The following is a 23829-nucleotide window of genomic DNA, read 5'->3' as shown; positions in this document are numbered from 1 at the left end:
TTAGGGATGTGGGAGAAGGAGTGGAGAAGGGAGGGCTGCGAGCGTGCTTGTGGGGTTAGATGCACTGGAGGCTGAAATGCACTTGGGTCAGGAGGTTGTGAATGGATTATGGAGGCATCATGGAGTCTGCAGGATGGGGATACTCAAAGGGAGACAAACTAGTGATGGGGGTGGGAGATTGAGAATGAGAGAGAGTCTTGGGAGAGGAGGGGAGCTGCGTGTGCTATGGAGGGGGATGAAGCAGGAGACCCCAACCATCCCAATGAAAACGGTTTCAGGGCTGGGACACATGACTCATGAGAAGAGGCTGAGAAAGCTGGGTTTATTTAGTCTGGAGAAGAGAAGACTGAGGGAGGATTTAATAGCAGCTTTCAGCTACCTGAATGGGGGTTTGAAAGAGGATGGAGCTGGACTGTTCTCAGTAGGGGCAGATGGCAGGACAAGGAGCAATGGGCTCAAGTTGCAGCAAGGGAGGTTTAGGTTGGATATTAGGAAAAAACTCACTAGGAGAGTAGTGAAGCACTGAAACGAGTTACCTAGAGAGGATGTGGACTCTCCATCCTTGGAGGTTTTTAAGACCTGGCTAGACAAAGCCTTAGCTGGGATGAAATAGTTGAAGCTGGTCCTGCTTGGAGAAAGGGGTTGGACTAGACATGACCCCCTGAGCTCCCTTCCAACCCTCATTTTCTATTATTCCAAGTAAAACTATACGCCCTGCTCAGAAAGAGAAGCTACTAGGAAAGTGGTAACTAATTGCATGGGGTAAATGATAAAAAAAAACAGGGACAGGAATGAGGGTCGAAGGTTTATAACTAGAAAGCCAAGGGGAGACACCGAGCAGAGCACACCGGACAGCACCCACTTGAACCCCGGTTGCTCATGAGATCAAGGTGGAATATGGATTTGTTCACCAAGGACTCTCACCTCTGCCTTTTCTTAGGGTGTCCCACTTGTCCAGGCAGGACATGAGGATGGGATGGTAGATTGTGCAGAACACGAGTGTGTAGAGCTGGTGACAGCAGGAGGCTTGAAATTGGGCTGGCTTGGTACCCCCAAGCCCACTATGATGGTGGGGTGGGAAGTGCCATGGGGCCTGCCAAGGTAGGGCCCCACGCTGAGCTCCAGAGGGCTGGGGGATACTAGTGGGTCATGATTGCCCTGATACAGGTCCTCCTCTTCAATGTAGGTGAGAGGAGTGTCCAGCCAGGTAGCCTTGACCTCCTAGAGTAGGGGAAGGGCACATGCAGTGTGCGCAGCTCCATGCGCTGTTGTCAGAGATAGGCCTATTCATTGCCCAGGGATTGTGGGCCAGTTCCCACAAGGAAATGCTCTAAGGCTCCCTTAGAAATAGAGGCCAATAGGCAGATGACAACTGATTTCTGGGGACAGCTAAAGATACAACGGGTGGGAGTGATGGTCAGAAGTTTAAAACTAATGTGTCAAAGGGGAACACCAAGCAGAGCACACCAGACAGCTTCCACTGGCCCTCAAATGAGTCCAAAGAGCCAGGGGACATTGCCCGATAATACTGTACCTAGACATGGGATCAAACCAGGTGAAGGAAAGCAGCCCAGAAGTCCCCAAGGGTCCTCCTGGCCAGAGCCTCCTTCTTGATAGGATATACAGCCAGCTTAGCCAGGGCCAGGAGGAGGTTGACCAGGCAGTCCCAGGGCTTAGTGGGGCCATGGATGCGGGGTGCATAAATTAAAAGGTGTGGGGAGAAGTGCAGCTAGAGCCTCAGCAGGAGGCAGTGCAAGGGCTGCAGCCTGGCGCACTCCAGTTAGGCTTGTGTCCAGGTCTCTTTCTGCCTGCAAAACAGGCAGGTGTCAGGGGCATCTGTGAACCTCACCAGATACACGCCCATGGCCATGGATCCATGCAGGAGCTGCCAGATGAGGTAGAGCTCAGATTCATGCACCAGGGACCCTCGCCCCTGCCCTCGATCAGGGTGTCCCACTGCTCATGGTCTGGGGAGGATAGTGTAGAGCACGAGCATGTAGAGCCGGCAGCGGTGGGTGGATCAAAAGCAAACCAATTTGGTATCTCTCAGCCTGCTAAGACGGTGGGGCAGGAAGCATCATAGGGCTGCCAGTGCAGGTGCCCCCACCATGAGTTCCCAGGAGGCTGGGAATGCCCTTGTGCAGTACCTGGTCCATGTAGGTGAAAGCAGCGTCTGACAGGGCAGCCTCGACATCCTAGAGTAGGCATAGGGCACACAGCGTGGGCAGCTCCATGAGCTGCTGTCAGAGATGGCCCATCATGCCCAGTCTCCCATTAGTCTGACTCAGTATGGAGAGTTATTATTCTTTTATTAACTCTTAATTAATAAAAGAGTTATTATTCTCTTTTAATCCTGCCTGACACTGTTTGTCACACTCAGGGCCCAAGACCTGTGAATGCCTCTTGCATTCAGAACTTGCTTGCGTGCCAGACCTAAGGAAAGGATATGGCGCACCTCAAAGCTCAACTAGATGTCCCCCCCAAAGTATTCAGCTGGTCCAATCAATCAATAAATACCACCAAACACAATCTTGCTTTTTGTATAATCCTAGAAGGATTAGAGCCATAGATGCCAATTTTAATTTTTGCCCCAGGGTGGGGTTGGACATGTGGAAAGTTTTACGCATTTCAGGTGACCACCTTCTTCCTGAGGGAGGCCAGGGCCCTTGGGCCCCCGCGTACTCAGCACGCATGATTACAGCAATAACAGGACTACTGGGATCGAGGTGGGAATGGTGTCACTACTCCTGTTCACTACACTCCGGTATCCCCGAGTACCCTGCTTTGTCCTTGCCTGCTGCACCTTTGGTGTTACTATTTTACTCTGGGAGGTTACCTCTGGAGACCCATAGGATGGTCCTGGTCTCCCTACTCTACATTCTCTCTCAGGACTCCTGTGCCTCTTCCCCATCTCTCAAGGCTCTGGCAGCCTGGTCCCCATCACCCTGACGTTCCTGCTATGAGCTACAGGGCATCTTCAGTGGCCTTCTTTCCTCCCCTTCAGCCCCTTCCATGGCTTGCAGTTGAAACAGCGAGCATAGTGCTGAACACAACCAGTTGCTCCTGGAGTGCAGTTGGTCACCCTCTCCCCAGGCTTCAACTTAACTGTGCTGGCTTCTTCCAGCCTGGGTCTTTCTGCACCTATCCCCCTCCAGTTTCTGGTACTGCTTCTAAGCCTCATGCACAGGGATCTCCTTCAATTAGCACAGCCAGGGTCAGTCTCCAATTTCTTACAGTGCTTTACAGAGTGCCCATTTGTGATCTCCATCCTCCAGCTTTGCTCAGATCAAATTGTCCCCTCTACCTCAAGTGCAGGACTTGTATAGCTCCTGGCTCCTCCATCTACTGAGCTGGGGGCACTTCAGCAGGCCATTATCTAATTACCTACCAGCTGTTCACAGACCTGGACACAGGCATGGTTAAATTGGACTGCTGTCCGGGACCCAAACAGGAAGAGGGCCCAAAAAAGGAAAAGAAAAACTATAATGGCAAAAAAGCAGTTTTAATGTTGTGCATATATAGGCCTTGCATTATTATCCATTGAGAACAAGCTATTTAAAAACATTGATACCACAGATGTGATAATGACTTTGTTGTTGTTGCAAAAGTCTCTCTGTCTGGTGAAGGAGGGCCCGATACTAAACCTTGACAATGTGGCGTACTCCTGGGTGAGGCCCCGAGTGATCTGGGTGAAGTACGAAGGTGGTTGCAACAGGGGCCAAGCCCTGTTACTGAGGGTAGGGATAAGCAGTAGAGGCAGAAAGCTGCAAATCATGAACAGCCAGTGCCGTACCCAGACTCCTGGCAGCCCCCGGTGAACTTTTAGTATCAGGCCCTCCTTCACCAGAGTGATCTTTTGTTGTTGTTGTTGCAAGAGTCTTCATCACCGCTATGGTATCAATGTTTTTAAATAGCTTGTTCTCAATGGATAACCCCCTAGACCCTGTGCATTCTTCAACCCCTTGCTGGGTCCCACTGCAAATGAGTGCCTTGTGGGACACCCCAAGCCTTAGGGGCTAGGTGTGTGGCTCCAAAACCACCCCTTTACCCCACCCCATGCGTCACAGATGGTATTCAAATACTGTCCCTCTAAGGCCTTAGGCTAACTTAGCTTCCTGCAGTCACTGGGCCCTTGGCCCCTGTCTGCACACCCTCTGGCACTGGGCTCTCTGCACTGCAGTGTACTCCAATGAGACCTCCTCCTCCCCCGTAGCCTCAGCCCGGTCCACCAGATTCAGCAACAACATAAATGAGCCCCTAGGCTAGAACCTAACAAGAACAATGACCCCAGAGGCCACCCTCTGCACCTTTAAGAGAGCCAGTCCCTCCCTCAGCAACGTGTGCCTCCTAGCCCCAGGTACTTGAGAAGCTCCTAGAGCCCATTAGTCTTACCAGCAGCAAAACAGGCAACCAATCAGCTCCCCAGAGCCTTTCAGCATACACTCCTTCCCCCCTGGCTGCTACCAGAGCACTAACCACCCTCAGCCCCAGCCCTGAGGCTTATATGTGCCCAGGTCCCTGCCTTCTTCCCCTCAGCTGATGGGGTGCAGGTGCAGGCTAATTCCCTCATTAGCCTGCTGCCATGGCAACCTGCACCTGTGGGGGCTTGGCTTGGCTGCTAGGGCCCTCTGGCTAGGCAGTTTCTGCCCTTAAAGGAGCAGGCACCTAAGTGCTCTGCGCCATATTATAATTACTTTATATGACAAACATGTCATATAAAGTAATTATATTATTCCCTGCAGCCCTGCAATGGGCCCCTGCCACCACCAGTGGGAGCTCCAGGCATCCCCAGGGTGCTAGCCCAGGGGCTGGCAGGGAGCACCAGGCCAGGAGGCAGTTGTCTCCTGCCCCCGGGGCACTGCCTGCTGCGGCACGGACATGTGCCCCCCCCCCAGCAGCAGGGAGCTCCTGCCCTGGCTCCCTAATCAGGTGCAGGGGGCTGGGAAAGAGCTGCAGAGGAGGGGCAGGACCCCGCCGCCTGCCCCGATCCACCAGTGGGGCGGCTAGCACCTAGCTTGGTGGAGCAGGGGGTTCAAGCACGGGTGAGGGGCTGGTGGGCCTGGGAACTACCCAAGCAACAGGGCGACTGCCCACCCTGCTGTGACCACTATCCAGCACTGCCTTCTGGACAACTCAGGTGTCCTGCCAACCTGCTCTAACCACTACTTCTCACTCCCCTCTGAGAGACCTTGGCGTCTGGGCCCCCTGCTTTAACCACTACCACCAACAGCTCTCCCAGGGAACCTGTGTCCAGGGACCCAGCCCCACCCTGCTCTAACCACTACCCATTGTTCCCCTCCCAGGGTACCCAGGTGTCTGGGTTCCCGGCTCTAAGCGTTAATCCCACCCCCCTCCCCAAGAAACCAGGGATCTGGGCTCCCCCCCTACCTTTAACCATTACCTCCAACTCCCCATCAGGGAACCAAGTAGTTTGGGTTCCCAGCCCCCCTGCTCTAACCACTATACAGCACTGCCACCCAAGAGAACCCAGGCATTCGGGATCCCTGCTCTAACCACTACCACCCAATCCCCTCACAAAGAACCAAGGCCAGACCAGCACCCTGCTCTGACCACTACCCAGCACTCCCTGCCCAGACAACCTAGGCATCCAGGTTCCCGGCGCCCTCTCCCCTAACCATTACCCGCCACTCCCCTCTACGAGAACCCAGATGTCTGGGTATCCTCCCACCCTGCTCTAACCACTCCCAGAGATCCCCAGCTCTCTCTGCTCTAACCACTACCCTCAACTCCCCTCCAAGACAGCCCAGGAATCCGGGATCCCAGCCCCCCATCTCTAACCGCTACCCAGCGCTCCCCTCCCGAGGAACCCAAGGGTCCGGGCTCCCTGCTGTAACCACTAACCCTTACTCCCATCCCACAGAAGCCAGGAGTCTACATGCCTACCAATCCTGCTCTAACCACTACCCATCACTCCCCTCCCAGAGAACCCAGGTGTCCAGGCTACCTGCTCTAACCACTGCCAAGCACTCCCTTTCCAGGGGACTCGCGTGTCCAGGCTCCCAGACCTCCTGCTCTAACCACTACCCTTCCTTCCCCACCCAGGGAACCCAGGCATCTAGGCTCCCTGATCTAACCACTACCCACTGCTCCTGTTGCAGAGAGCCCAGGAGACAGGGCGCCTGCCTGCCGAGCTGTGGCCACTACCCAGCACTGCCCTCACAGGGAGCCCAGGTGTTGGGACTACCAGCCCCCAGCTCTAGCCACTAGTCCCCACCCCTGTCCTAGAGAACAGGCCTGAGGTCTGCCAGCCCCGTGGTATAACCACTACACAGCACTGCGCTGCCAGGGAACTCAGGTCGCTGAGCTCCCTGCTCTAACCACTACCCAGCACCCGCCTCAGAGAGAACCCAGGCATCCGGGCTCCCAAGCCCCAGCCCCCGGATCTAACCACTATGCCCAGCTCTCCTCTCAGATAACCCAGACATCCTGGATCCCAGCTGCCTCTCCTCTAACCACTACCCACTACTCCTATCCCAGACAACCCATGTATCTGGGCTCCCTGCTCTAACCACTATCCCCAACTCCCCTCTCAGAGAACCCAGAGGTCTGCACACCCACCAACCCTGCTCTAACCACTTGCTAGCACTGCTGTTCAAGAGTGCTGATCCCAAAGCTCCCAGCGCCCCCTATTCTAACCACTCCACAGCACTGCCCCTCCAGAGAACCCAGGTGTCCAGGCTCCCAGCCCTCCAGGATGAACCACTACTCCCCACTACCCTCCCGGAGAACTCAGGCATCCTTGCACCCTCCCACCCTGCTGAGCACTCCCAACCCAGAGATCTGAGGCTCCCGGGCTCCCGGCTCTCTCTGCTCTAACCACTACCCTCAACTCCCCTCCCCCGCTCCCAGAACTCAGGCATCCACGCCCCCACCCCCCGCTCTAACCACTAGTAAGCACTCCCCTTCCAGACAACAGAGGCACCCAGCCTGCCTGCTCTAACCACTAGCCAGCACTCACCTCCAAGGCAACCCAGGTGTCCAGGCTCCCTGCTCTAACCACTACCCCCCACTGCTCTCCCAGAGAACCCAGGTGTCCAAGCTCCCAGGCCCCCTTGCTCTAACCTCTACCCCCCACTGCCCTCCCAGAGAACCCAGGTGTCCCAGCTCCCAGCCCCCCCATGCTCTAACCACTACCCCCCCTCCCCTCCCAAACGCCCCCTCGCTCTACCCTCTCCCCCCCACTGCCCTCCCAGAGAACCCAGGTGTCCCAGCTCCCAGCCCCCCCATGCTCTAACCACTACCCACCCTCCCCTCCCAAAGCACCCAGGTGTCCAAGCTCAGCCCCCTGTGCTCTAACCACTACCCCCCACGCCCCTCCCAAAGCACCCAGGTGTCCCAGCTCCCAGCCCCCGTGCTCTAACCACTACCCCCAAATCCCCCGCCAGAGAACCCGGGTGTCTAAGCTCCGAGCCCCCCGTGCTCTAACCACTACCACCCGCTCCCCTCCCAGAAAAACTTGGAATCTGGGTTCCCATTCCCCCTGATCCAAACAGGACCCAGTTCTGGTCTCCCAAAGAGCCCAGGCACCCACCTTGCCTGCTCTAACCACTACCCAGCACTGCCCTCCCAGACAACCTAGGTATCCGGGCTCCCAGCACACCCCCCCACTCTAACCGGTACCCCACACTTCCCACCCAGGGAACCCAGGTGACCACACTCCCTAGTCTAATCTTTCTCTCCACTCCAAGGGGTGGTGAGGGGCTAGATGATGACTGGGTAAACTGAGGCACAGAAGAGGGTAACCCCTGGAGGGGAGGGTGGTCTACAACTGAGGACTGTGACCCACCCCTCTCCCTCCTAGCAGGTGTGCAGGCTCCCCGCTCCCAAGGACCCCGCTCTCTTCCAGCAGCTGGGCATGGGGGTCTCCCTTTCACCGGGGCAGGGCCTTCCTGCTGGGAGCCCCCCCACTCCTCCCCGCCACAGGCAGCAGAGCCCAGCCCCCTGGTTCCTCTCCCTGCCCTGAGTGGCATTAGGGTCACCCCCCAGTCCCCTCACCACTGAGGTCCACCTGACCTTGACCCCTCAATGTCCCCTGAGGATCCCCATGGCCACGCAGATCCCCTATAGGTCTCCATCCATTAGGCCAGCCAGCCCCAAACCCAGACTTTATCCCATACCCTGGGCTGATGGCCAGCTGGGGGGCGGGGCTAGTTTGGGGGTGGGGGTGGAGCCAAGGGGATATATAAGAGCCCCAGGGAGCAGGAAGATAAAGAAAAGATGCTGGAGGTTTGGTTGGGTTTGTGGGTGCTCCTGGTTTGGCCCCGTAGCTATGGGGCTCCTGCTCCTCCACGTGCCCCGGTAGCAGTGCATTGCGGACCGGGGCGCATGGTGGTATCGGTGTCTCCAGACCTCTTGGGCCAGGGAAGACCTGTGCGCCCCATGGAGCTGGGGCTGGGGGGCTGTTCCCCCACGGGGCTGGGGGCTGTGGTGCGCTTCGAGGTGGAGCTGCATGAGTGCGGCAGCACCTTGGAGGTAGGAGGAGAGTGGGTGGGGCTGGGAGCTCAGACACCTGGGTCCCCTCCCTGGTCAGAGATGGGGTTGGGGGCTGGTGGATGAGAACAGTGCGGGATTTGGGATTAGAGACTCCCTGCTTTGTAACCTCCCTTCTCCCCAGGTGACTTCAGATAGCCTCATCTACAAGACCAGCCTTGTCTACCACCCTGCCCCTGCCCCTGTGATGCGGAGTCGGCCCCTGGTTGTGCCCATTGAGTGCCGCTACCCCAGGTAGGAGCTGTGGGCATCTGCCACCCTCCAGGCCTTGCCTTGGCCCCCTTCCACATGCATCTGCCTCCCTGTGATGTGTCCTCCTCCTTGCAGGCAGGGCCATGTCGGGGGCAAGGCCATCCAGCCCACGTGGCTGCCCTTTGCGGGGTCAGCATTGGCACACGCCCGGATGGGGTTCGGCCTCCGCTTGATGGATGGTAGGTTGCGGGGGATGCTTGGGGAACTGTGGGAGGCATGGAGGTGTCTACAGGGTGGTCCCTTTGGGAGTCGGGGATCCCCAAATGGTGTGTCTATGGATGTATGGGGTTGTCAGGGGGTCTGTATAGGACTCTAGGGGGGCTATGGAGGTGTCTGGGGGGTCTCTTTGGGAGTTGGGGGTCCCCCAATAGGGTGCCTGGATGTATGGGGTCCTTAGGGTGGAAGCCCTGGTGGGGTGGGAGAGCTGCTTCATGGTGTGGGGGTATCGGACGGCTGTGGGGTTGGGGTCTGTGGAGTAGTTGATGTAGGACCTGGGAGGTTGAGATTCACTCCCCCCCACTTCTGGGGGCTCCCATCCCTCCTTCTGCAGCTCATGGGGATGGAGGGGGCCTGGGAGCCCCAGACACCTGGGTTTTTTTCCCCCAGGGTGATGCTGATTTGACAATCTCCACAGATGACTGGCGTGGGGAGCGGCCCTCCAAGCTCCTTCGGTTGGGGGACATCCTGCACTTGCAAGCCGAGCTCCATGCGAAGAATCACGGCCCCCTACGAGTCCTCGTCGATGCCTGCGAGGCCACGGCCCATGGGGATGGGACTTCAGGTCCTCGTCACACGCTCGTTGCCCACAATGGGTGAGAGCTGGACCCTCCCAAGAGACTTAGGAGCTCCTGTGCTGGGGTTTTCTCCCAGCTCTGGGAAGAGGCGGGGTAGGGGAGCGTGGGGCTAGGTGGCTGGGTTGGCTAGAGGTGGGAGCTCGGACACCTGGGCCATTCCCAGCTCTGGGGAAAGGAGTGGGGTCAAGTGGGGAAGCCTTCCCCCTAATCTCGGCTCTTACCTCCAGGTGCCTGGTTGATGGCCGCTTGGATGGGGCCTCCTCAGCCTTCCTGGCCCCGCGGCCACGTCCGGATGTCCTGCGCTTCACTCTAGATGCCTTCCGCTTTGCCGGGGACACGGGAGACTCGGTGAGTAATGCAGAGCAAGGGTTTGGCCAGGTATTGCTGCTTCTCCCATCCAGCACGCAAAGGGTGAATGTCCTGGGTGAGAGGGACCCAGGACACCTGGGTCCCCTGGTCGGAAGAAGCTGCCTCCAACCAGCTCAGTGGTTTCACACCAATTAGACCTCCAAGAGCAGGGTTCGAATTGCACTTTGAGTCTGCCAAAAAATATATATTGGGCTGCCCTAATAATTGGAGACCCTTCCCAGCCCCCTCCCCGCTGTCACGGTTATGAATTTCAAACCTTTATAAGGGGGCTCATCTCTTATGGGGGAAGGGGGCTCAGGAACCCTGAGCTCCCATAATTCAAACCCTTGTCCATGAGGCCAAGGACTAGCTTTAATGAGGGGGAAAATCATGCCTGAGACACGTACCTCAAGTCTCTAGGAAGCTTTGGAAGTTGGGCCTGGGAACAGAGCATAAAAATCCAGTTTTATCCGCTCGTGCTCACTGAATGTCCCCAAAAATCAACACTCCTCTTAGAAGATGAGGGCTGGAAGGGACCTCAGGAGTTCACATCTAGTCGAACCCACTGCTCCAAGCAGGACCAGCCCCAACTACATCATCCCAGACAAGGCTCTGTCTACTGGCATCTTCACCTCCAAGGATGGAGCTTCTGTAAAACTTGATCTCAAAGGCTTAAGGAAGATTTTCTCTAGCCTGCTGGAAGGTTTTTAGAAGCCTTGCTAAAACTTGACAAACTTTTTACAACTGGGCTTTCCTACCTGGGAGAGCTTGTACCATCTCTAACTTCTCCTCTGCCAGATGAAGTTTCTTTTCTACCTGGGTCAGGTGTTCAGGTGATGGCTGTAGGCAAAAGGTGCTCTCTCTTATTAGACCAGCTAGATGTTTGCAAAAATATATGAAATTATACCACATGCATCTTCTCACTCCAGACCCTTCCTGCAAACTATTGATCAAAAATTTGTATATGGCACTTACAAGAGGAAACCAGCTCCAAACCATTGGTTTAAAGGAGTCTTCATTTTATCTTTTTATGATGCCTTCTCAAAAGAGAGCATGGGTTTTATTTCAGGGGCTGCAGGATGTGATGTGATGTGATGGGAAATAATGGTATCTTGAGTAGAAGAGGAGGTCCATTTTTTACAAAGGAGAAGAGGCCCATTAGCATCTGTAGAGTGAAAAGCAATTGGCAGAAATCAAGTCCAATCTTTATATAAAGAGCACATTAAGTCAATTGACTTGCTCCAATGCTGAGCAGCTGGTTTGGGTGGAGAAGGAATCAAAGGGTGCTGATTTGCACCCTATGCCCACCCACCCTCTCCCTTGTCCGTCTCTGGCCTCACCTTACAGGGTTGATCCTGCCTCAGGCAGGGGATCAGGCTAGGTGACCTCTGCAGGTCCCTTCCAGCCCTCATCCATGACTACTTCTCCATCCATGAACCATTGTAGTCCAATATGAACATTGCTGTTAATCCAAGTTGAGTAGTTCTTGGCTTCCCAGAAACGATGGAGGTCATCAGAGGCACATCTGGGTAGGAAACGGGTGTTGGGGAGGGTCCTTGGGCATGGATGTGATGGATCCAAGTCTTTTTTTCTCCTTGATAGATCTACATCTCCTGCCGTCTGAAGGTGATGGAAGCTGTCCGGGCACCAGACCCTTGGAACAAAGCTTGTTCCTTCAACAAGGCCAGCAGGAGGTGGGTTGGTTGGGTAGGAGGAGGATGAAATCTCTGTCCCCTTGATGTGATCTTGCTAAAGCTCACTTTTTTTTCCTCCAGCAAGCCACTTTTTTGTTTGTTTGAGGGGGTTGTTTTTCTGCCTTATTAAAGTAATAAGGGCTCAATTTCTTTCCAATTTCACCCTTTTCTGGAAAGGTATAAATCTTGGGTCTGCTTGGAAGAGACTATATCCATTCACATATCGCACCCTGTTCCTCCTCACTGAAGTGGGGCTTGCCATCCAACCAGTGCACTAATTGAGGCACGCAAAGCCACGAACTAAGGTCCACTGGATCTGGATGGTGGATCAAGTCTGGTGAGCTAAATTGTTGTCTCTCTTAGCTGGATCCCAGTCGAAGGCCACCCTGAGATCTGCAGATGCTGTGAAGCTGGAACCTGCTTGCCGTCCAGAGGAGACGCGGATGAGTTAGGCTCCAGGCACTGGCCTCCAGCCCCAGATGACCAGAGGAGTGCAGTAGGTCAGTTTTGGGGTGATGGTTTTTGGGGGGGAGGGTGGGATTTGGGTTATGACTCCAGGTGTAGACTGAATGGTCCAGGAGGCCTCTTCAGCTTCACATTCCTAGTCCCCACAGACTCTTTGCATTCCTCATCTGCACTGGTTTGGTCTCCCCTGGAGAACTGGGTCCAGCTTGGGGAGCGGTGGGGGCACACTAAGAAAGATGTCTGCTGGTGCCTGGAGAAGACTGAGTTGAGAGGGTGAAACATTTGGATCCCAGGCTTCTAACGTCCAAATAAAGGGTGCAAAACCTGAACACTAGAAGACCAGGATCCAAAGGACGGCCAAGAGGCCTGGCTAGCCTCCCCCTGGTTCTGGAAGGGGAGCAGAGGATAAGATGGATGATACTCTGCAACCACAGGGGATGGGACTCAAAGGGGCAACAGATGATGGACACTAGGAGAAATATTTCCCTCCTTGGAGGTAGGGTTCAGTGCTGGGACAGGCTTCCCAGAAATATCCCTCTTTTTTTTTTTTTTTGGACTGACCTTGGCTGGGCTAAATCTGCCTGGACTCTGTGACTGACTGTCTGCTACCTCCATGACTACGGTAGGCATCTTTTGGCCCACTGTGCCATGGAGGTCCAAGTGGGATGAGGCTTACCTAACAGATTTGGGGATATTTTTTTCTCATTGCAGTTCTACCGACAGAGCTCCCAGGAAGCCAAGTCCGTGCCATTATCGGCCCCCTCCTCCTCCAAACTGGGGATGGAGACGAAAGCTCCAGGCATCTTGCTGAAGGACCTGGTGAAGTGGAGGAAATACTAGCTGAAGGTAGGGGGGCTCCCTTCCCCTTCTGTCTGGCTACTGGTCCCATGGCCCACTTCTTTCCAAACCCATGGTCAACTTTGCTGGTGTGACTTTTTTCTCCTTTGCAATTAATTCTTTTGCTACTCGGTCTTCTTGCCAATTTGCTTGCGGAAAGTGACTTCTTGGTGATATTCCAGACTGACCCACTCCCATGGAAAGGAACATGTAGGGTTTCTTCCTCGAAGTGATAGGGTGGACACCTGGGGCTGGCTGAGATTTTCCTTGCTGCAAGGTCAGGGTCTGCTACAAGGGCACTAGAGCTGAGGCTTGCTTAAGAAGTTATCCTAGGGCAGCCTTGGTGTATTCCTTGCAGCAAGTGGCAGCACGGTGGGGAGAAACCTGGGGTCCCCAGGGATGTTTTTGGTCACTTTATTGCAAACTCTAGCCATGAACTGAACCCCCTTGTTGACTTATGTCCTTCTTCGCAATATCAGGGCTGCTGCTAGTGACCCCATCAAGAGCTGTTATGTCAACCAGCGCCCTGTTCCTTCAGGCAGGCGAGGGATCTGCTGACCTTCCAGAAGAAGCAAGCACAGGTAAGAGAACTGCTGTGGCAGGGAGTTTCTACCTAGTATTCGCTGCCGCCTTTCATGGGAATGGGAAAACCCTGGTTCTCTCACTTAAGACCCCTGCCACACAGCATATTGCTCAATTCATGGCTTAATTGCTTGATAAATTTAACCAGACATGTGCAAAATTATCACTCCATAAAAATGGACATCCAGCTACAAAGTGAGTGCTTTGAAATGTGATGTCTTTTACTAGACCAACTCAAGTAGCTGGAAAAATTCTTCTTTGCAAGCTTCCAGGGACAAGTAACCTTGTTTGCCTATGTCCTTCCAGGAGCAGGCAATTTATTTCAGGTGGAAGGCCACTTACTGAGTTGTGGCAAGCCATTGAGGGCCACATGATGGGCAGCCAGGGGCAGATAAATATTAATTTTTCTAAAATTTTTAGGGTCCCTGCAGGCTGGATAGAATGGCCTGGTGGGCTGCATTTTGCCCACCCTTGCCTTGGACCAACATAGCTATAATCTATACCCCTGCTTTGAAATGTCTAATCTCTTTTTACAGCTGGCTTCTATCCAGCTTTAATTTGTGTGGCAGGGCCCTTGGGGTTATCTGGGTTGCATGAGTTACCTTGAGGATCAGAAAGGAACTTGACCCCATAGTTTTGGGTGGGGGTTCACCTTACTTTGCAGCTGGGAAAGTAGCATGGGCCTCCACTGGTGGAGGAGTGGGGGGGTTTGAATTGGTTCCATCCTGGCCTTGCATCAGGAGCACCCTTGGGCCCCTAATGTGACTAGTTAGGCTTGGGGGTTTTGGATGTCTCTCTGGCATTGGGCCTGGTAGTTGTCTTTACAGTTTCTTCTACAGGTTGCCCCAAGGGCTGATCCGGGGCGTGCAGTGATACAGTTGCACCCCCTAACTCCTCTCTTATTCCTACTCCACCCCAACTTTTAAAACAAACAGCCTGGGAAGGGCAGAGGCACTCCTGTTCTCTTCAGGCTGGGGGGTCCATTGCCTCCATGGCTCATTGTCATAGAATCAAAGGACTGGAAGGGACCTGGAAGATCATCAAGTCTGCTCCCCTCCCATGGGCAGGAGGTTGGAGCTTGACTTTTTCTGTTTTTCCCCCTTGCTTTCTATGTACCTATAAAAGGTACTGTTGTCCTTTTATTTTGGGTGCCAACTTGATCTCCATGCCTGCCTTTGGCTTTCTGCATCTCATACCTATAGACCCTGGTCTTGTGATTGTACTCCTCTCTGGATGCTGAACTGCTTTTTCCATTGCTTATATGTTGCTTTTTTTTCTTTTTCAAAAGTTCCCTGATTTATATCCCTGTTGAGCCAAGTGGGTCTCTTGGCCCCTTTCCCACTTTGTGACCATGTGAGAATAACCTCTCGCTCTTTTGAGCAGTGAGAATTGCCCCCTTTTTAAACTCCATCAATCCTGAACTCCCAAATGGTCCAGCTTCCTGCTAATCTCTCCACTCCACGGGTGTTAACACCCCTCTCCTTTTTAACAGTCTTGAGGTTTCACTAGTCAAGCAAATAATTTCTGCAAGTTTGTCTGCGTTAGCCATGTCTAGCAATATTTCCTCCCATAGCCCTGCAGTGTGTGTGTGTGTGTGTGTGTGTGTGTCTCTTTAGTTGGATCTTAAAAAAAGGAAAAAAACAAACAAACCCTTCAGTCAGGTGTAGTAATATTACTTTGGGTGAAGAAATGACTGATTAGCGAAGCATTGGAGGTACCGTCAAGATGTTCAAGAAGACTGTTTTATCAATCTGAATAAGGCATGTACACTTGACTGTATAAGGACTGCAGAAATAATGGCACAATATTCCTTGATTTATTTTAACTGTTTCCCTAGTACTTGTTTTTGGGTGCTAGACTTCTTCAGTGTTTATTTTAAACTTGGGCAAAAGGCCAAGAAGCTATTTTTAAGATTAAGTATAATCTAGTAAGTAGTGCACTTTTTTCCAGTTATTAGTTTTTTGTTTTGGTCTTAAACTGAATAACCCTTTTAGACTTGGCCTCTAACATATTACTACAGTTCCTAGTTTCTCTTTAGCTGGGAAAAAGTGTAGTTTTATATGGGATGATGCACTCTACCTGCACCCCGTCAAAAGCCAAGATCTGTCCAGGGTCAAACCCTTGGCTAGGATGTCTGAGCTGTGCTGCTGTGGTGTGATCCCTGAAGTCATCTTCTTTGCCATGTTGTTTTCTCCTCTCCAGAGACCTCAGTCAGTGTGAGGGGTGTGGATCCTGAATTTGTAGGACATCTAAGCCATAGGGCACCTAGAACAATAGGTTGGAATACAGTGGGCATGTCTACACATGTGCATTGGTCCAACTTAAACTGCATTAAGTGTGCACATCTACATGTGTGCACCCTTTAATGCAACTTTAAGCTAACCCCACTTAAAATTGATACCCGCATAAAGCAGGTATCACACTTATGCATGAATAGCCAAGTCCCATTAGCGAATGTGTAGATGTGTTTAATGTGGTATGTATGTCCATTGACTTGGGACTAACTCTAGACCCAAGTGGGTCCATACACCACATTAACATGCCTATGCACGTGCATGTGTAAATGCACACCTAAATTGTCTTAATGCATATTAAGCTAATGTGCATTAAGCTTTAGGCATGCTTAAAAGCATGTGTAGAGCTTCCCAGTGGGTTGTAACACTGGTGTATTACCCTGTGCTGCCACAGAACCTGCTCCAATGACGGTCTCGACAGCATACACCCTGCATGGACAGTCCAATGCAGAGGAGATGTCTGGTGATGGCACTGAGGAAGCCACCAAGACCACAACAGGTAGGCTTGTGTGAATTTTGTTTTGTTGCTCTGATGCCAGTGGGTGAGATCAAGCACCCCAACTTATCACCATAACCCACCCCAGAGGCAGCTGCGTCTTGGTGCCAAGTTAACTGCTCCAGTCACCAGGAGGTGGGAGCAAGACCTTGGCCCAGCCTGCCTCACAGTATGCGAGTTGATGGGAGGGAGTGCTTGCACCCAAGCTTTGGGGTTCCCAGGGGCTGGGCAGGCATGCTGATGTACCGTGGTCAAATAGAGGAGTGAGGACATAGTTGGTTGGCAGCCATGTTGCTTTGATTGGCCGCATGGTGCAAAGGAGCTTGGGGATAAAAAATACCAACAAAAGGAGCAATAGAGTTCTGGCCACGTACCAGAATGGCCAGTTCCAGCAGAAGGAATGGAGGGACAAGGAGTGATGCACCATGGATGCTTGGAGGACTGACCAGGCCCATTGAATGAACATATGGTGTACCCACACCCCAAGACTGAACTGGTTCAAAATAGTACTGGATTGCTTTCTTCCAGGGACATGTTTGAGCCACTCCAGATGGCTTTAACCTCGGTTGCCCAACTGGTCACTAAATGTTTTAGATTATGCATAGTATTAGTTGTGCCTGTGCCCACAGAATTATGGGAGTTTTTTTTTCCTGCTCATTGCACAGATAAGAGCCCCGAGTTTGCATTTCAAGCAGAGGTGTTCTCTGATCTCCATCACCTTCTGGAGAGAGATGGAGAACCTACCGATGATATCCTGGAAAACCGAATGGAGGCTGCACCGATGGCAGCACAAGGTAAGGAAGTGGCATGAAAATCTGCAAAACTTTCTAGCCCCTTGCTCTCTCAGATTTTTGAGAGGCTAAAAATACTCCTCAGGGTTGGCAATACAGCATCCCCCTCTGCTTCACCTCCTCCCTCACATGGCATAGGCCTGGCAAGTGCAATAGTTCCCACTGCCTCTCGCTTCCCAGCCAGGAGCCCTAGAGTCTATTAACATCTGCCAGGCACTAGGACCACAGGTCCTAGCTGGGGTTGGGTATGTGGGGTTGTGCTTGCTGTTGCCAGATGATGGGGCAGTAAGGAGGATGCCTGTCTCTTCCCAGACGTCTTGACTTTCTTATGGTAGCTGCACGGACCTATGAAGGAATTCTCCCTCCCCTATTGCTAGAGAAGCGGGTGTTTTCTACTTCAGTATTGGGTGTTGGCTACAGCTACTAGCACCCTCCCATCTTGTCCTAACCCCCAGTTTCCCCTCTCAGGTGATGAAGAAACACAAGAATACATGCTGGGGCCTGCCTTGTTGGGCACTGCTTTATTCCTAGTCCTCACTACTCTGGGAATCCTCATCTTGGTCAGAAGGTTTGGGGGCTCTGTTCTCTGCCTTTGAGTGTGATGGCAATAAAAATGACAGGGAGGAAATGGACTTAGTGTTGGTGTCTCTCTTCCTGTTTGTTTTTTCCTGGAGAGGATCTTTTTTATGATAATCTTGTGCAGAGCTGCCTGAACTGGAATTTCCTTCTAGACTGGCAGCAGATGAGGGGGTGGTGATGCTATTGGACCCTGCCTGGGGTCCAAAGTCATGCTGAGAGACTGCTTCCTGAGGGCACACAAGTGACAATTTTCACTCCATCTGGCCACACAGTGGTTTATAGCCATGGCTAAACATGGCTGCAAGCTCCTTCAAAAATGGCTGATCGGGTGAAAATCTGATCCCTCATTGCACGAGGGATCAGATAGTGTCTTCTGTAACTTCTGTCTGTGCAGTGAGGGTCTAGATCCCACTCACGGGGCCAGATGAGCTGACTTCCCCCCCAGTCCAGATTAACCTCATCAGAGGGGAAGAGATTCATATTCAGCACTACGTTGCAGCTGGTCCTGCTGTGAGCAGGGGTTGGACTAGCTGTGACCTCCTAAGGTGCTATCCAACCCTGGCTTTCTATGATACTAGAGTAAGTGGCTACCTAATTCAGACCACAGAGAGGATCACCGTCTTGAGAAATATTGAGGTCTCAGCGTGCTTCTGGATTCAGGAACGCTTCCCCCTGCCTTTCTCTCTACCTCTGGCTACAGCTGTCAGGTGGGTGGGGGTTTTTATTTCACCTCCCTCCAGGGGCCTTGAGTGTTCACTAAAGGCAATCTCATAAGCAAAAGGGGTGAGGACTGGGGTAGCTGAGCCACATTAGTGGCCCTAGTGCTACATACAGGGCTTGTTTGCTGTGGAGGGGGATACCCAACACTACAGCCTCCCTCCCATGGAGAGGGGTCTCCCCTAACCAAACCATCTCTGCCCCATCCCTTCTCCAAACTGGGGTACCCATACCCCAAGCACAGACCAGATGCAGACTACCTTTATAGCATTACACGCTTTTTTTTTTTTTTTTTTTTTTTTATTAGACATAAAGCATTAACAGCTAGGATGCTAACCCTCTTGACTGAGCTGCCTCCTTCCACACACCCCCAGCTACTTGCTAGCTAAGCCCCTGCATGCTCTCCCCCTATTATGCCTCCAGCATTGCTTTGTTCCCCCTCAACTTCCAACCCCTTATATCCCTGCATAGCACAGCCCCCTGCCCCTACGGCTAGCTCCCCATCCCTGTGATCTCATTCTCCCCACCCATTTGAGCTGATGCCTGGGCTCCCCTCACATCAGCCTCTCCCACCTCCACCCTGGGTGCGGGAGGTCTCCACGCTACGCTCAGCGCCGGTTAGGTGGCACGGGGTGGTCCAGCTTGCCAACAATCTGCTCCAGGGCACGGATGATGTGGTCCATCTTCTGCAGCAGCTGCGCGTCCACAGTGGGGGGGCAGGCACCCTTCGGCTTTGAAGGGATCTGTGTGGGGTCTGTGGGCAAGAACAAAAACAGGCATCACCCTGGGCAGGCCGCCCCCCACCCCCAGCCCTGCCAGTGGGGTTTGGTACAAGAGGGAAGGAGCTTTGGCCATACAGCAGCTCCTAGTAGGGATCAAAGAGCATGGTGGGCTTGAGTGCTGACTACTGCAGGGTGTATCCGCTGTACCACTAAGTTTTTGAAGACCAAAGCAACAACTGCAATGTTTGCTAGACTATATATAAACTGATAATAACCTCACCCCCAGAACTAGGGAAAATTAGTCAAAATAATCTAAGGATATTGTGCTATTAGGCATGAGGCCTTATAGTTAAATGTACATGGACTATTCAGACAAATGACCCCATTTTTGTTTCATATGTGGCATCTTGACAATACTGCCAATACTTTGCTCTGTCATTTCTACACCTTAGTTAATATTACTACACTGAGGGAAGGTTTTTAGATATAGTGGAAACCAGAGTCTGTAGGGCTATGGAACAGAAGAAACAGTGCTAGACATGGCTACGAGACAGCAACATTGCAGAAGAAAAGAGAGTTAGACCAGTGGAACCTCCAGGTCATTACAGAAGAGAGAGGGTCACTAACACCTGTGGAGCGAGACTGGGGAGATGACGCTGAGCCACAAAGTCAATGGACTCCCTCAGCCTGAAAAGAATGGAAGTATTGCTGCCCCTCCCAGGCAGTTGGTTTTAAAGTTGGAGTGAAGCAAGAATAAAAGGGTTAGGGGTGGAACAGTAACCCCATGGATCCACCCTTGGTTTTGGCCAACCTACTCCTGCTCACCGACAACTACCATGCCCAATGTTGGAGACATCCAACACCCCCCAAAACTGTTACAGGTTAGGTTAGGGGACCAAGGGCCCTGCTGATGTAAGGCCTGGATGCAGCTGGTTCAAATCCCCCCCCTCCCACACCTGCCCCAGGTGGAAGCCCATGCTCCTTTCCCAGTTGCAAAGGAAGGTAACTCTTCAGCCCGCCCCTCTCCAACTGACAGGGTCATGTTCCTTTCTGATCTCCAAGGGAACTCCTACCACCCAGTTTAAAACTGGATAGAAACTAGCTCTAAAATTGTTAGACATTTCCAAGCACCATTTTTGTAGCTGGTTGGCCACTTTTATGGCATGATAATTACTTTGCACCTCCTAGGGGGTAGTTTGGGGTATCACTAGCCCCAGCCTGGGGGTGATTTGGGGCAGGAACATTAGCCCCAGGGCCTCTCTAGTTGCAGAGGGGGTGGGGGGTGGATCACGGGTGGAGGCAGCCCCACCCATTCATCCATACCTTCCACTTCAAGGGCAACCTGCTTGATACGGATGTCCGGGGCATAGGTGATGTAGCAGCGGTAGTTGCCAGTGTCCCGGCTGCTGACTTTGCTGAGTAGCAGGGAGGCATTCCCAGAGCGGAGCCCCTCCAGGCTGAGGGTGGCATCGGGCCGCGTGGATGTCACCTCCTCATCGAACTCCACCAGCGGCCCCCCATGGTAGAACCACTGCACCACCAGCTGGGACAGGTCCACGGGTGGCGACACCACCTTGAACACACACTTGAGCGCCACATCATCCCCTGCCTTCGCTGTTATGGGCGATGGGTCCATTTCCACTGCCAGCTTCCCCGCTGCGCCAGGCCCAGGTCAGAAGGGGAAGAAGGAAAGTGTCAGCATGCTACTCAGGGGAGTCAAGTGTCAGCAAAGCCCCCCACTACCCTCAAAGCCCTTCTTCTGCTCTGAGCATAGGGGTTTCCTCTCAGTAGTTATGGGGGGTCTCCTTCTCCAATGCCCCTGTTCCTCATGCAGCTTTGGGGAGGGAAAGGTTTCCACGGGCAGATTTAGGATTTTAAAAAGGGGGGTATAGCTGGTGTGGTGCATCATCCCATAAAACGCCACACATTTTTCTCCAGGGGAAAAAGGCACTAGAAGCTTTACTTATATGCCAGGGGCCTATGGCTATGTCATTCATTTTAAGAATGAGCCAAAAACAAATATGACTTTATAGGAATGAGTTAAAACAAAAAGAGTCTGCAGAGACAGGAAATTGGAAATTAAAACCTAACTAATTTCTTCGGAAATCTTCATTCCATGAAGTTAATGACCGTCTCTAATGTTTAATGGTCTTGATGTCTACCAATCAGGCTATCCTTTCTTCTACGATTTGGCTGTCTGTTTGCAGCTCCTGTTTCACAGCCCTGCAGCCAGGGATACATTCATTCTCATACATTTCCAGCTATTTGCTTTTTCACGGACAGCCTTTCTTCTACTTTGGAAAACTACTACAGTAGAGTCTCCCTGACTTACATTTGGCTTTTCCCCTCCTCCTTTGCCCCCTCCCTTCTCTTCTCTACCTTTTGCTTTCTTCATTTCCACCTATTCACATTCTCACTGACCTCCTGTCACACTTTTAGCTTCTTTCATTCCTTGAGTCTGAGAACAGCAAAAACTCCCTGTGCCTGAAGTAGGGGGATTGCACCTGAAAGCTTGCAAAGAACTTTTTTCCAGCTACTCAGTTGGTCTAATATAAGGTATCACATCTACCCAAAGAACCTTGCCTGCCTGTGTCCTTAGACCAGCACAGCTACAACCAAATTCTCATGCCTTTATATTTATTTTTGCTTTGATCTTAAATGGGATAATACAGCCCTCAGCCCCCCAGGCACGTTAGTAAAGCTCCTAGTTTCTTTTTACACGGGGAAAAATGTACGCTGCATTCTCTGGGATAGTGCACCGCGCCATCTGCACCCCTCCGCCCTTTCAAAATCCTAGATCTGCCCATGGAGCAGCTAACACAGACAGCCAAATTGCCGAAGAAAGGCTAGCTTGATTTGTGGGCTGATTATTATTAAGGAGGGAGAGTCATTAACACGGGTGAAAGGAGGAGTATAGAAAGAATTGGCTAGGTTTGAATGAGCCATGAATTCAAATGCTGCTTTCACTGCTGCCACCACTGTCAAGCAGTTGGTTTTAAACTTTGGGTAGAGGAGGAATCAAGGGAGGAGGCAAGTAGCTTCCCCCTGGGGGGGTGGGTCTTACCCCAACTGGAGATGGGGGATAAGAGGGGTCCCTATCTACGTCCCTTTGTTGACCTCCCACATCCTGGGAATGGGCAGGGGTGCCTGCTATGAGAGAGGCATGGGATGCCTAATAGGAAGACCCATCTAGCAGTCTCCCTGCTCTTCTCAAGAGATCCCCCCTGCTCCCCAGGGCAGGGGCCCTAGCCAGAGCTACTCACAGGAGGCCCCAAGGAGGCAGAGCAGGGTGAGGAGAATCAGAGTCATGGCGATGTGTGTCAGCTCGGCGGGCTGCAAGGCTTCAACTGGCAGCCCCTGTCCCTCTGTAGGTGTCCCCACGCTGCAGGGTGGGCTGAGCCACCAGTATCAAGTGAAAACAGCTTCCAATGGACTGGGGCAGGTGCAGCCTGTGATAAGGAACATGTTAGCAACCGTCTCCCGCACCCTTTGAGATGCACTCCCAAAGCGGGGAGAAAACATAGGCATCCTGTGGCTGGAGTAGGCTAATGCTATGCAGGCCTTGCAAAGCCTGGCACTTCTGGCTGAACCTCTGTCTGGTCTTGGTAAGCAGCTCCAGCTGGTATGGGTGGCAAAATGGGAGCAAGCTCCAAGAAGCTCAGTGCTCAGCAGGTGTCAAAAAAGGCAAACAACATGTTAGAAGGAAACACGGTACATTTACACATGCATTTACTGCACATTAAATTTACTGTGCAGTAACTTAGTAAGTAGGTTTGGGCCGGTGTCTACACGTGCAGGAGTTAAAGCACAGTAATGCTTGGGACTAAAGTTAGTTGCAAGTCAGTCCACACACACACACACACACACACACACACACAGTGTTACTACACAGTAAGGCATCTACACGTGTGTTACTGCGCAGTAACTAATTGGGCATAAATTTGACACCTGCATGATGCTGGAGGCTGCTAGTGAGAGAGGAAGTGGAGGAAAACACCCTGGGCAGACCAAGGTCACTCGCCCTTTCAGCATCCACTCTCTGCTGCCGTGTGACACGCCATACTGGGCAAGATGAACCCAGGGGCTGCCCCAGTAAATGGCAGTTCTTCTTTTCTTATGTTTAGCAAGCATCTTTAATTTTTTTTTTTTAATTCGTGTCTCAGGTCAAATTAACCAAACTGGTTCCAAATTTCTGGATGGAACAGAGCTCAGTCATTCAAATTTAAGTGGCACTAGCCCTGGCACGTATCCTACCTCCCACATTTTTCAGCCTGTTGCTCTAGGAACACCTATTTCATGAGTCACACCATCAAGCAGGATGTATCTTTGGGGGCTAATGACGGGAGTGTGGCTGAGGGGGTCCTGAGAAGGTGGGGTACTCTGTCAGGGTCGCTGTACTTGGGGAGGGGGTCTTTGGGGGTATCACTGCGGAAGGTGTGGGGAAAGTGGCTTGCAGTCATGGAAAAAGCCATGGGTTCCCAGTGGAGGGCTATAGGGTTCACAGAGGTTCATAAGGAAGGAAAGGGACACAGAGAAGAGTGAGGCAGTGGGATAGGCATCCAGGGAAGTTATGGACCCCCCATCACTGGAGGGGTTCGGGAAGAGTTGGATAAGCTTTGAGTCAGGGATGCTCTAGACATAGCAATGCCTATATTCTACCATGGGGATGTCCCAGGCTTCTGGGCTTTGCTGGTTGCCCCCACACCCCTTTCTGCTCCATGTGCCAGGGGGGTTTAAGCCTCCCCCA

General features: G+C 52.5%; 2 protein-coding genes across 2 annotated transcripts; one reads left to right on the top strand and one right to left on the bottom strand.

Annotated features, from left to right (window-relative positions):
- Positions 1–8246: 8246 nt before the first annotated feature.
- LOC102368581 (zona pellucida sperm-binding protein 3-like) lies at positions 8247–17696 on the top strand. Its single transcript, XM_006038329.1, has 12 exons — positions 8247–8493; positions 8636–8745; positions 8839–8942; positions 9398–9575; positions 9785–9905; positions 11508–11599; positions 11963–12099; positions 12776–12910; positions 13381–13482; positions 16172–16276; positions 16939–17067; positions 17533–17696. The coding sequence occupies exons 1-12, from the start codon at positions 8347–8349 to the stop codon at positions 17658–17660; spliced, it is 1488 nt and encodes a 495-aa protein (XP_006038391.1). The 5' UTR covers positions 8247–8346; the 3' UTR covers positions 17661–17696.
- A 942-nt stretch (positions 17697–18638) lies between these two features.
- On the bottom strand, positions 18639–22490 carry LOC102368334 (V-set domain-containing T-cell activation inhibitor 1-like). The gene is made up of 3 exons (XM_006038328.2): positions 22346–22490; positions 20406–20738; positions 18639–19114 (listed from the first exon to the last, which is right to left on the bottom strand). Exons 1-3 carry the CDS (start codon positions 22389–22391, stop codon positions 18969–18971), a joined length of 525 nt encoding a protein of 174 aa, XP_006038390.1. The 5' UTR covers positions 22392–22490; the 3' UTR covers positions 18639–18968.
- Positions 22491–23829: the final 1339 nt, after the last annotated feature.

This window comes from Alligator sinensis, unplaced genomic scaffold (assembly GCF_000455745.1).
Source record: "Alligator sinensis unplaced genomic scaffold, ASM45574v1 scaffold363_1, whole genome shotgun sequence".
In the NCBI taxonomy this organism is placed as follows: Eukaryota; Metazoa; Chordata; order Crocodylia; family Alligatoridae; genus Alligator; species Alligator sinensis.
This window is presented reverse-complemented; position numbering and strand designations above follow the sequence as displayed.